At 40.9% G+C, this 13,433-nt stretch overlaps 1 protein-coding gene and 1 non-coding gene across 3 annotated transcripts; both read left to right on the top strand.

Annotated features, from left to right (window-relative positions):
* The first annotated feature begins 694 nt into the window (after nt 1-694).
* Nucleotides 695-11,435, top strand: mocs1 (molybdenum cofactor synthesis 1). Of its 2 annotated transcripts, none has more exons than XM_067243687.1 (11): nt 695-942; nt 1,949-2,084; nt 2,468-2,635; nt 3,792-3,956; nt 4,948-5,009; nt 5,473-5,584; nt 6,173-6,285; nt 6,539-6,649; nt 8,576-8,696; nt 9,109-9,156; nt 9,376-11,435. In XM_067243687.1, the coding sequence occupies exons 1-11, from the start codon at nt 721-723 to the stop codon at nt 10,473-10,475; spliced, it is 2,358 nt and encodes a 785-aa protein (XP_067099788.1). In that variant the 5' UTR covers nt 695-720; the 3' UTR covers nt 10,476-11,435. The 2 variants fall into 2 exon arrangements, with proteins under 2 accessions (XP_067099788.1, XP_067099790.1); XM_067243689.1 differs by having other exon boundaries at nt 9,109-9,171; nt 9,376-9,515.
* Nucleotides 11,436-11,855: 420 nt separating this feature from the next.
* On the top strand, nt 11,856-11,998 carry LOC136949658 (U4 spliceosomal RNA). The gene has a single exon (XR_010877459.1). It is a non-coding gene; the product is annotated as a U4 spliceosomal RNA (small nuclear RNA).
* The last annotated feature ends 1,435 nt before the right edge of the window (nt 11,999-13,433 follow it).

Genomic DNA, 13,433 nt, shown 5'->3' with positions numbered 1-13,433 from the left:
TTTAGAGTGATGTGGGCAGCACCCTAGGCTCTGGATTCAGTTTTCTGTGGATGTGTAAAGACAACAGCCATTTATGTTTCCCAGAGTTCATATTTGTTTTCAGCCGGCAACAAACTGGCAGGGATGGGTAATATAGTCTTTGGGCAAGAACTTTGATGCTTTTTTATATGTTTAGAGTTAACAAATGGTTCCAAACACTGAAAGCATCATCCACTGATCTCTGGTGTCAAACATAACAGAATAGAAAGTGTCAAAGGTAATTAAGGATTTGTAATCTCAGTTGTAAAGATACAGTTTTCAAATGTGGATGGGACAGAATTCTTTCAATAATTGATTGTGCGGTCAATGGCCATTAAATTAAAATGTATTAATAACAATATAGGGGGCAGTTTTGTCGTTTTCATGTAGGCTATAATGAAACCTACGCCCTGAATGTAGCTAACATAATAACCCATCACGAAGATACAACCTACTGTAATTGTAATGCTTTACTTTGAGGTCAAAGTTCTACTCGTCTATTAATCGTAGACTACACTACACTACCCAGACGGCAGCGTTATCACAGTTGCACACGATTGGCTGAACCTACCCACTCCCCTTCTGCGTGCTTCCTGCAACATTTAAGGCGTAATGCGTTTCTGTCTTGCCGTTATTCACTGCTAGTGTTTTCAAGTGACACTTGGACAGCAAATACGAAGACAGACTCGGTAAAAGTACGCCATGGTATTTAACAAAAGCAGGTGCTTCCGCCTCATTGAAGGATCTGGGAATGTCGTGGCCTTGTCATCGCAGCTTGGGAAACTATTCGCACAAGGCACAAAAACGAGGATGCAGCGATGGTATTCCAGTGCTACGCAAAAGGAGAACGAACTTGTCCCCGTACCTCTGACCGATCCAAGCACAGCCAACTTCAGTGTCGCAACAACCAAAAGCGACACAGAGGTAAATCATTTCAAGATTAGTTGGAATTGAGAACATTTAAATAGGCCTACTCTATGTTTCAAGTTAAGAGAGAATTGTTGACCACTGATGTTCACTGCGAAGCTTAACCCTGAGTCTAGCCAATCGTTTTTGACAAATAGGCTAGTGTAGCCTGAAGTAGCCTTGCACATGCCTTGTTTTGACAGCAGATATCTGTTGAAACTGTCGCAAAGGTCTTCTTTGAGTCCAATGTAAAGATGGAGAGTTCGTGCTATACAAACTCTTAAAATATGAAGTTGTCTGAAAATGTATTGAGGTTTTTAATGTTGTTTTGTTGGCTTGCAGTCTAAACCGGGGGGTTTAACCATTTATATATGCACATATCAGCGTAAGATCATCTTCAAATATCCAAGACTTTTAGGGCCATATTTTCCGAGATACGGAAAACGCGGACGGATTCGCGGAATTTGGTAGCATAATCATTAACTGTAAAACCTGAAATATTGCAGAGGCAGAATGTCCCATAATTTAACGGAAATGTATGAACATAATTTAAAGTGGCTAATCGGAATAATTCGGTAGTCTTAATTGTAAAAAAAAAAAAACGTTTTTATTCCGTTTTCAATTGGGGCGATTTGAGAGAGGGGTCGGCGTGGGACCCTTACGTCACCTAGGCTGCACTTTTAGAAACACTATGCAGTGCCTGTGACATGCACATGATTCTCGTGTCTGTGATGCAGCCGGTGATTCGACGTCGATTGTTTATTCCATAGTTCTTACTTCTTTTCACAGTTCGATTAAATGCGTTGACAACTATTTTAGGTTTTGTAGGCTACAACAGGCTATCGATGGCGACAGAGGGGGTTTTGTTAATGTAGAGCAGGCCTATAGTTTTGTGTGTGTGTGGTGTGTGTGTGTGTGGTGTGTGTGTGCAAGTCTTAGGCACAAATGACAATGTTAAAAAGTAAAGCTAAATGCTGTAAGAAATAATTAAATGAAGCTTTCTTTCTGTACTGTTTACATCCAGGACTTGACTATCCAAGGAGGGCGAAGGAGACGCATAAGCGAGCATGTCTTGCCCTTCTCCGCGTTCCTTACGGATAGTTTTGATCGAAGGCACAGCTACCTGCGCATCTCCCTGACGGAGAAATGCAACCTTCGCTGTAAGTTCTGATGCTCAGGGCTGCAAAGGGGAACTAAGATAAAAAAGGTTTATAGTTAAAGGGAAAGCCTAATTAGTGTCACAGTTAAGACAGCTTAAGTTAAGGAGTAGCGTCACACATGTGATCGTTCGAAAGCGGGCCCCACAGAGTACCGTCACACATACAGTCACTATCTATTACGTTAAGTAAAAGCCTTCCTTTTTTATTGTATTTCTGTATTTAACTTCGGATTATAGCATCATCATATTCTTCCAACCCTGATCTGTTTGAACCTCTGTATAGTTTGTCAGTTGAGTCAGGATTCCATTATTTCATTGGACAAACTCCACAACTAATTTGTGTGTTAACTGTCTGAATATGTGCCTATTTCCCTCCAACATTAGGTCAGTACTGCATGCCAGAGGAGGGGGTCAAACTCACCCCACGGGCCAAACTCCTGTCCACCTCGGAGGTGTTGACCTTGGCACGCCTGTTTGTACGGGAGGGGGTCGAGAAGATTCGCCTCACTGGAGGGGAACCCCTCATCCGACCTGATGTCCTGGACATCATCGGTAAGACGGGGTAAGGAAGTTGGGAATCGTGTAGAAAAGGGAGCACATGGTTGGTAGGGTGGGGTGGGGATTTTTGGTCTGTTGGTCAGGTGGTGTGTTAGGGTTAGGGTTCCCCTAATGAATTCCACCATTCCCCAACGTTGTTGAGAAGCATTTTTTATCATATTTTCTGAAATAAATCCTGATAACAACCAAGAAGAGAAGGTTATGTTGCTGCATGGGTTCCTATGGGTTTGTTGGGGGCTAGTTTAAGTCATGTTTTATTTCTTGCTTCCCATAAGTGATGACTTGTGTGGCAGGCCAGCTGAATCTGTCTTTTCTTTATACTATGTTATCATTCTCTGATGTATTTTACTGTAGCTGGAATAAGTCGTTATGAACAGAACCAAATTCAAACCCTTAGGCTTGTACAAACTCCCCGTTAATGGACTCTTACTCCACCGAGAGATTGAAATGTTATGGAAGCCTAGCATGTTGCACTTTCCGTAGAGAAATGATCCATATCACTGTCTCACCCTCCATGCATTCCCCCAATTTTATGTACCTTGTGTGAGGGGTGATTGGATTCTCAACGCTACAACGGCATGGTTGATCTGGTTAAACGGTGTTCCGCCATGTCTTTCTCTTTGGCCTGTAACTGCACCGATTGAATAGTTAGTGGTTAAACATGGGCATGTCATCAGTGGAAAGAGGGGAATGGTTCTTGATGTTACCAAATCAAATCCAAGTCAAGACACATCATAGGTCATGGCTCTTAAGCATATCCTGTGTGTGTAAAGCCAGTCTTCTGACAGGAAGGAGGTATCTTGAGAACAGCCTCGCCACTGGTCATGTGCAGATCACCAGTATCCCTCCTACCTCAGGGTCACAAATACCATTCAAAGTAGATCCTTGGTGATTAGTGTGAAGTGGTACTAATAAAGTATACTATGTTCAGTGTTCTTTTAGTTGTTTCTGGCTCAGAAATAGTTTTGAAAACAATTACAAAGTTTCCTGAGGCTCCTACTTCCTCTTAATAATCACATGGGTTTGGAGTCAGCGCTGACCGAAAACACTGGAACACGCTTCCTGTTGCACTTTGCTTGTATATTACGTCTTCCTCTCCCTGCTTGTCTCTTCAAATGGTTCAATCATCTGTCTTTGTCTAACTGTACAGCTGAGATGAGGAGGTTGCCTGGTCTGAAGACCATTGCTGTGACCACCAATGGTATGAACTTGGCCAAGCAACTTCCCAAACTGAAGGACGCTGGGCTGGACCTGCTTAACATCAGCCTGGACACTCTGGTGCCAGCGAAGTTTGAGTTTATCGTCAGAAGGAAAGGTAGGCACACTGTTGGCTTGGATAGAGACCTGCCAAAGCTGTATTTGGGATGTATTAACACATTTATCTTTAGGTAAGAGGTTTAAAAATGATTCAAAATGTAATAGTTTAGGAAGGATAGTGATTGCGCTGTCCCCTATGAGCCCAAATGAATGGCTTGCAGAGGACATTTTGTGTCAAAGGGAAAGGAGGGGGATTCAGGGGAGCACGTGCATGAGAGTAAAGGACAGATGGACTGAGACGGCTTATAAGGAGAGAAGCAGCAGCAGTGGAGGAAATGGAGTTGGAGCCGGATCTCTTACAGTACACTAAGCTTTCACTGTTTGTTTCAGCAATCTTACCGTCAAGAAGGACCTATAGGGTTTATCAAATGGTCCACCTGCTCACAACTATTGATAGTTATATCAGTAATAACTTTATTTTGTAATGGGTTGTAGCAGATGTGATGGTGCATTTTTTTAAGGAACATAGTCAATCCTTCAAATTTAAATTGACACCTTTTCAAATGCAGAGAGATCTTCACATAACTGAAAGTGGACACTTTGTATTATCTGCTAAATATTAACGGCTTTAAATGTTAATAAGTAGATTGGAGATGTAAAAAATGAATACCATGCATAAAAGCTGTTCAAGATTATTACAGCTTTGGCTCTCAAGCTTTCTTATGAAATAAAAGACTACCTTTACATCAAGTCATCAGAATCAGAAAGGATTTTATTCGCCATGAAAGTTTGCACAGACAAGGAATTTACTTTGGCAGGAATTGCACACACCACCCATTTTACACAACAGCAACAGTGACTCAGCAGTTTTGAATTACTCTGAGCTCAGTTCAGACCCTTTTTCTTTATTCTTTTTCTTTTTATCACTTGCATTGCATATTCTTGCCCCCAATTCATGTCTGAAAGTTGTCATGTCATGTCATTTATTCCTGTTGTGGAAAATGACACTTTAGCTGTGTGTTCATTGTTGGGTTCCTCTCACCTGACAGGGTTCCACAAGGTCATGGAGGGCATCGACAAAGCCATTGAGATGGGATACAACCCTGTGAAGGTAACAACCCATTTCTGCAATTATCCTATTTCTGGGATCATTTTATTGGATTGAGGATCAGTGGCTACCTATTTAAAGACCTGTAGGGAAGGGTGATAGAGATGGGAAATAAGCTTACATTTACATTTAGTCATTTAGCAGACGCTCTTATCCAGAGCGACTTACAGTAAGTACAGGGACATTCCCCCGAGGCAAGTAGGGTGAAGTGTCTTGCTCAAGGACACCGTCAGTTGGCATGACTTGGAATCGAACTGGCAACCTTCGGATTACTAGCCCGATTCCCTCACCGCTCAGCCACCTGACTCCCAAGCTGTAAGCTGTACTCCAATGGTTCACATTTGAAAGCCGTTCAAGAGAGGTCTGTGAATACCCAAGTTATATTTGGGACCATGCTCCAATGTTCCTTTCTCTATGCAATTTCTCTAAACCCTCTTTGGTTGCTGCTTTTCATTGCCCTCTGCAGGTCAACTGTGTTGTAATGCGGGGTCTCAATGATGATGAGCTGCTAGACTTTGTGTCCCTCACAGAGAAAAAACCTCTTGAAGTACGCTTCATTGAGTACATGCCTTTTGATGGTAAGGACACCATCTCTTAAAGCTGCAATAGGTAACACAAATTACCGGTAATTAAAGTAAGAAACAGCAAAACTTCCACGATAGCCTTCCGAGTTTGATTGATGGTGGTTTCACAAAATACGACAAGACATTTATCTGAACAATATTCTCAGCCCTCATATAGTTCTTGACAACGTGGACATGCTCTCAGTTCAGAACATGAACACGAAATGAGATGGGCGAGCAGTCAGAGATACAATATGTTACAATTATTTCTAATTTAGCTATCACTTCCCCTTTCTCATATAAAGACAATATGCCTTTCATTTTATGAAGTGTTCTTTATTCTCTGTAAGTGAAAATGCAGTACAGTAGGCCAAAAATGGGACAAAACCTTTTTCTTACCTATTACCTATAGAACCTTTGTCATTTCACCAGGTCATCCTCAAACCTGTCAGAAACAAGAGTACAGACTAAAAAATAATGTAATTCTTCAATTATACTTTAATAGTGGAATCCTATTCTCCAATGCATGCACACAATGATCTGTGCCTTTGATAAAGTACACATTTAATTTACTTAAATTAACTATTGATTATCCTCAAACAGGTAACAAATGGAATTTCAAGAAGATGGTGAGCTACCAAGAGATGCTGGACCACATAAGGCAGCAGTGGCCCTCCCTGAAACAGCTTCCCATTGGACACACAGAAACAGCCAAGGTTAGATCCCCGTTCCCCCACCCCCATCATCTATTGTTTCACAGACTATCTGAATTATTAATCCACACATCTAACACCTTCATGGCACCCAAATTTAGTATTCTAAATGCATAGTCCTCCCAAGAACCAATTACACTGACAGGCCATGCATTTTGGTGGGCTTACAGTGTCTGCGAAGCTAATTGGTTTCCCCCCTTCTTTGCGTTTGATTGACTCTTTATTTATCCATCTCCATTTTCCTTTTCTCATACAGACATTCAAAGTTCCAGGCTTCCAAGGCCACATAGGCTTCATCACCTCCATGTCTGACCACTTCTGTGGCTCCTGCAATCGGCTACGCATCACTGCTGACGGAAACCTAAAGGTGAATGCAACACAGACGTTTATATGCACACTATTAGATAGAATACATGTCCTTCATTTGTCGTCAGGGCAAGGTCCAAGTAGTGTAGAAATGAGAGACATTTGTGATTGTAAATATAACTGTCGTTGCGACAGGTTACAGTTTAGACATTCTAATTGTTGGGAGGCGTGATGGGTGATGGAGTATAAGCCAAACAGTAGTCAGTCTTAGTCATTTGCAAAAATCACACAAGGTAACACTGGGCATTGACATTCTTGATGTAGGCCCAGCTACATATACAAGACTTAACAAAAAGGACGCAGATAACTACACCGAACATGATGTTGTAACAGAAGCAAACACTACACCTATGGCCTTTTTCCCCAATTCCATTCAGTAGGCTACCAAGTAAACGAATAACCACTCCCAAATACCTGCACAGCTGATTAGGCGATGTTAGCGTGTGTAACGTTGGTCACACAAAAGTACTACAACACTTGAAAAAAAAAAAAAAAGAAGTGTATTATGCTTGTTTAAAGTATTTTTGGACTCTGCTGCGTACCGTTTGTGCTTTTAGGCTTCCTAGTTGTCATGGAGATGACGTTAGTTAGCTGATGGTGGTGCCCATATCATCTGTGGAGGCAGAGTGCAGTTTCTGTGCGTTACGCAGATTAAAAACATGATTGCGATCAACCATGATACAAAAAAGGCTCAATGGCATTGCTGTGTGCCATATTCACCAAGACAGACTTGACAAACTGGACAGACAAGATATTGCACAGTAATATCTTCAGGGAAATGAGAGAGATGTTTTTGGGACCTATTGAGTCTGCTTCAAGAGGGTACATTTGTTTGGCTGCAGAGGGAATTCTTTGTTTTGTTTTTTTGGGGATCAGTTTTGTTTATTGTTGGAAAAAAATTAGAATGAAAAGTCATACTTGCAGAGGGAATTTCGAATATTTAATTTAAAGTGTAAATTTCATTTCACATTTCATGCTATGTAGGCTATACTTATTTTTATTTATGTAAGTCTGTTTTTTAAGTGTTTATACTTCCGTTTTCATACACATTGTTATATTTGTAATCATTTACATCCTGCTGAGATCAGCAAATGTTTAAATAAAACATTTGCAGAGGGCATAATGTTTTGGTGCGTGATTGACATCCTAATGTTTATTGCAGCTTCAGTGTGTGTGTGTGTGTATGTATGTGTGTGTGTATATTACACAAAATAACTAATTGAGTTGGAATCATTTGCTGACAGCTTGGTCCCCCCCAGTTAAAAAATTCCATCTGCACCCCTGCCCTTACATTCCATGTTCTCATGAGATAATATAATATGAGATAATATAGCAGGGTATAGTTCAAACATTGTTTATTATATTCAGAGCATTCCAAACAGTATAATGTAATCATTGGTTGTAATATTTAATTATTGTTACCTGATCAGTGGTTAAGGACAGACCTTTTCATTTTCGACTGACAGTCGAGAACAATAGGTACATATTAGCATTTTACCATTGTAAATAAAGTAATGTCATGATATGAGAATGGAGCTTACCATAGTCTACACATAAACGGCCATGTATATGAAACAAAACATGCCTGAAGGTCTGAATGACAGAACTTGTACGAGGGTGCCCCAGCGACATCTGCTGAGAGGAAACAGAATTGCAGCCTTGAAAGGCAGGAATCAACGTGGCTGGCAGTAATATCACAGAAATAGGAGCTGGATTGCTGTCAACTATCTTATCCCTGTGTGATTTAAAAAATTTCGATACTAAGTGATAAAACGCTCATCTAGAAAAAGTTGTGGAAGGAGTGTCTTGGGATTTGATCAAGTGCAAAGATTTTATTCCATTAACACGTTGTATAATTCCGCACATGAAGTTGAAATATGTACTTAGAACAGTTAGATATCACAATATATACCTCCTCTTTCAACAGGTATGTTTATTTGGGAACTCTGAGGTGTCTCTGCGGGACTGTCTGCGTTCCGGGGCATCTGAAGACGAGTTGCTGGAGATCATTGGTGCTGCTGTGGGCAGGAAGAAGAAGCAACATGCAGGTGCAACACTTGGCTGACTATGGAGGCCTACAGTTCTATTAAAATACCATGTGTGCCACCCAAAAAATTATTATTTAAAGGGACTGTGGCAGTGACAGGGTCATTTTTATCCATTTGTCCAGCATTCACTTTTCTGTTAAATGTGCTGGTTTGATGGACAAAGGAAAGGTTACTACATTGGTTCTATAGCACACTATTTCAGTCAAGATTAATTATTTGCATCTAGTGCTTGTTGACACTGAATATCCAGAATGAACAGTACTGGTAATGTAATTAAATGAAAATGTAATAAAATGGCAGTACAGGGAAATCCATGGAACCTTTCCCACTGCATCACAGTTTGCGTCAAATGCAAAGGTAGTCAGCCGCTACAATGTTTCCTTTAAATAGTTCTCTCTCTGACTGTCCGCAGGCATGTTCAGTATCTCCCAGATGAAGAACAGACCCATGATCCTCATCGGTGGGTGATCTGGCTGTACGTAAAACATTAACGCCAAACTTTCCCCTTTTTTTTGTGTTGATAATTTCCAAAAACAAACGACAATGTTAGTGGATGGTATTCAATAAAATACCAAGCCCCAATTTAGCCTTCTTGCTTGTATATGTTAGTAACTGATCCTTGCAGGCTCCACAAATCTTTGCACTTACCTTTTATATAAATGTTCTTCTCATCTTGCAGACACATCATGCCAAAAAACCCTGTCCCTCCCCGTGAGCCAAGAAACCCAGGGGGACACTATCCCCATCTCCTATCTCCGTGATATAGCAGTCCTCACTTCACCAATGGCTGCTGAACCGTCCCAGTCCTTTGGGATGGGTGTTCAACACAGTGGGAACACACTGTGCCTTTCAGACTGTCCTGTTTCAACAGGAGGACCTGATGTCAGCTGCTCAGGATCCCACAAGAGGTCCTATGTTGTAAAGAAAAACCTTTTTGAGGGAGTCAAGGAATATACAAGAGCCCCGCACATCCCTTTTTCTCAAATGAAGACCCCTGACCACAACACACACACATATGTATTAAGTCAAAATCACAGTGAGTTCCACAAGTACACACTAGCCAAACGTCCTAACAAAATAAAGAATCACGTCACAAGAATGGCTGGAATTTTCTCCCTTTGCACACTACGGACCAATGCCAAAATAGATACCACTCAGGCCAATAGCATTAGGCTGTGTCACAGGAATGCCTCCAAAGTCATTCCCAAAGGCAAAGGAACACAGGAACGCTCGAAGGAGGACGCCAGCCTCCAGACAAACGGTACTTCCACAGCCCAGTTAACTCATACTGATTCCGAAGGCCGAGCCTCCATGGTAGATGTGGGCATGAAGACTCCCACCCGGCGCATGGCCACAGCCCATGCCACTATACATCTGGGACCTACTGCTTTCCGCTTGCTTCGCGACAATCAACTAACCAAAGGCGATGCATTAGCAGTTGCACAGCTAGCCGGCATCATGGGAGCCAAGCAGACCGCAGCACTCATCCCGCTCTGTCACTCAGTCCCCTTGGACCACGCCTCTGTCACGTATAACCTTGATGAGGCGCGGCACAGTGTTGTCATCACAGCAACTTGCCACACCTCGAGCCGCACAGGCATCGAGATGGAGGCGCTCACGGCCGCGTCCGTGGCCGCACTGACCCTTTATGACATGTGCAAGGCAGTGAGTCACAATATCACCATTACGGACATCCAGCTGGTAACCAAGACAGGTGGTAAGAGGGACTTCCACCGGTATCCCCCTGAAGTAACGTGTAGTAACTTCTCTCACCAGTAACATTGGGTTCATTTTCAGCCCCTGTTAAATTGAGCTTCTGTTTTTTAATTCAGAATAGCTGCATTAATCGATGACATTAGTGACTGCTTCTTGGAATGTTTTGGGCTGTGATGCACAAAAAATAAATAATCTACAGACAGCTTGTGGTTTGCTCAAATTCAAAGCCTCATGAATACTTCTCCAATGACAAAGCTTATGCTACAGTTTTGGCCTTTTATAGAACTTTGATTGAACCAACAGGCTGCTTGCACAATCTAGTTGATAGTAGGTGGTGCCTTGTACTAAACATTACTCAGCATTACTCATTCATTTACTTTCAAACAAGGATTTTTGTATATGCTAACATTATACAGTCCTTCGTTTTTCAGTTAATGTCTACTGTCTACTATATTGGTTGAGTAGGCAGGCTCCATATATCCTGTATTGTAAGTCCAAGGTTGGAAGGTATACATGTAGACTATGCATTGTTAACCTTTTGATTTCAACACCTACCGTAAAGTGTGCGACAACAAACTAGATTAATTTCTCAGTAATTGCTTTGACTGATACTCTAAATTCTCAAATTGTTCTCCACACATCAACCATTTAACTGTAATAATTATAATAGTACTAATAATACTAATAATAGTATTATGTAAATATAGGAATATATAATTGTAATATAATATTTTCCTTCATTTATGATAGAAGATAATGAAGAGCAAATTTGCATCTAATTTATATTGAACTAGTTCACCTGGATGCATTTTTTTATGAAGCAGCACAATCACACAATGGTTACTGTCAATAATTGTAAACATTTTAAGTCTGTCTGAGAGTGTAAACAATGCGTGTTAGTTTTTTTGATTGACATATTGGCCACTCATCCATCTGAAATTGATAGTGATTTCCTCTTTCTGTAAAATGTCACTTATGCCGCTATATATTCATGTGTGAAGAAATGTAATAAACTTATTTCCCTACTGCATATCTTTCTTATATTGTCCACATTCCATAACCTGTGTGATATGATACATGCCGTTATAGCCTCTGGTACATGCTGTTATAGCCTCTGGTCCCAGATGCTTGTGCAGTCTGGGACCCACTGCCGCAGACACATTAGGTTTGGTGGTAAGCAGGCACTGTTGCAGTATATTACCCAAAATGCCTTGCTCTCGCATTATCGTCATGCTTCATGATTCGATCCGCAAAAGTCCAAAAAACCTCACCACCTACTCTTTTGGTCAATACTTTCAGTAACATCCATGGCATTTTGAAAGAATACACCGACACACTATCCTAAATTGTTTCTCAACATACGCTAGAATCCATGAATGGGACACCATCCATGGCTTGGTTGGGCCCCTACATCAGGTTGAATTCTGAGGTCATAAGTCGTTTAACCTCTCGCAGGGGCGATATCGTAGTCTATGGCGTGTAACTGAGACGTGACTTTTGCTGGTTGAAAACTTAACCCAATACCCCATGTCATGTTTGACTTGAAATATAGTCAGCCTTGACAATTTTTGATAGCCTCTAAGAGGCTGAAATCAGTGTGCAAAATAATGGATAGTTAGATACAAGTTGAGGCACTGTTTCCATGTGCATCAGCCGCTGTGCCGGCTGGCCTCACCAAGTTGTTACTATACAGTAGGCTATGATGTGTCTAAAAACTAAGAGTGAGATAGATGAGCTTGTAAACACACAAGCAGAATAGACACCAAAATGGCCCATGCACTCATTTGCCATAAAAAATATTCAAAAATTACTAATGTGATTATCTGTAAATTAAATTTATGCTTTTTCAATGACTGAATTAATTGAAATAAAATGTTTTTTTCGGAATTTCTTTGATTTGAATATTTTTTGGGGTGATGCGTCGTGTAGGTCTTAAATTTCAATCTTTATGGTCTTAAAATGTCTTAAAAAGGTCTTAAATTTGACTTACTGAAACCTGCAAGAACCCTGAAGGATAGAAACGTCCCAGAATGAGGTGTTCTCCTGCTCCCAGTGTCCTCTCTCCTTCACCGCCCAGGTCTACCTCCACAAGCACATCAAGTGGTGCCACCATGACCTGTACGTCTCTCTGCTGAGGAGTGGAGAGATCAGACCAGAGACTCTGTCCTCCTCTCCACCACGCCCCAACACCACTTCCTCCCTCCCCCCGATCCAGGGAAGCATGGACACGGAAAAGGCCAGACATCACCACTGTGACCAGTGTGGGAAGAGCTTCAGTCGGTCAGGACATTTAAAGACACACCAGTGTGTTCACTCAGGAGAGAAGCCGTACCACTGTGACCAGTGTGGGAAGAGCTTCAGAGATTCAGGAACCTTAGAGAGACACCAGCGTGTTCACTCAGGAGAGAAGCCGTACCACTGTGACCAGTGTGGGAACAGCTTCAGTCAGTCAGGAACCATAAAGAGACACTTTTATTCTGGGAAGACTAGAGATCCTGAACTCTAGATCTTACTTAATAATCCAATTTATATGAACATAGGAAATGTATGTAGGCCTATTTGTATTCACCATTTAAAGTATAATTGTACATAAGATATTTGATTTATACTGAAAATGAATATTGTATATAAATGTAAACATAAAATACAGGCTATGTACGATTGTTTCATTGTTTATTATATAATTGTATAATAATAGTTCATTCTGTATGACTTAATATATATTTTACTTATAAACATAAACTTAAATAACATGTTATGTGATGTAGACAATAAAATATAAAATAAATACAAATATTGAAAGCTACTGTCTGTTAATGTCTATACTGTGAGCATCATGTTGTTATCGTACCTCAAGCCTCATTTCCATATTCACGTTCTGTTTATGTAACTGTGTTACATCAGGATGGGAGAAATGATGATCGGAAGCACCAGAACAATATTCATGCTTTAATTAAAAACTTCATTACTTTATGAGAACAATCCCATTTCCTGCCACAATTAAACACTAATAATTATTCA

The sequence above is a fragment of the Osmerus mordax genome, chromosome 9 (assembly GCF_038355195.1).
Source record: "Osmerus mordax isolate fOsmMor3 chromosome 9, fOsmMor3.pri, whole genome shotgun sequence".
Lineage (NCBI taxonomy): Eukaryota > Metazoa > Chordata > Actinopteri > Osmeriformes > Osmeridae > Osmerus > Osmerus mordax.
The sequence above is the reverse complement of the archived record's forward strand: the minus strand, read 5'-3'. Positions and strand labels throughout refer to the sequence as shown.

Excerpts from the sequence above, each read along its gene's own strand:
- mocs1 (XM_067243687.1), top strand. The coding sequence starts at position 721 with ATGGTATTTAACAAAAGCAGGTGCTTCCGCCTCATTGAAGGATCTGGG. Across the intron at positions 943-1,948 it reads CAACCAAAAGCGACACAGAG|GACTTGACTATCCAAGGAGG; the intron begins GTAAATCATTTC and ends GTTTACATCCAG. Across the intron at positions 2,085-2,467 it reads GGAGAAATGCAACCTTCGCT|GTCAGTACTGCATGCCAGAG; the intron begins GTAAGTTCTGAT and ends CTCCAACATTAG.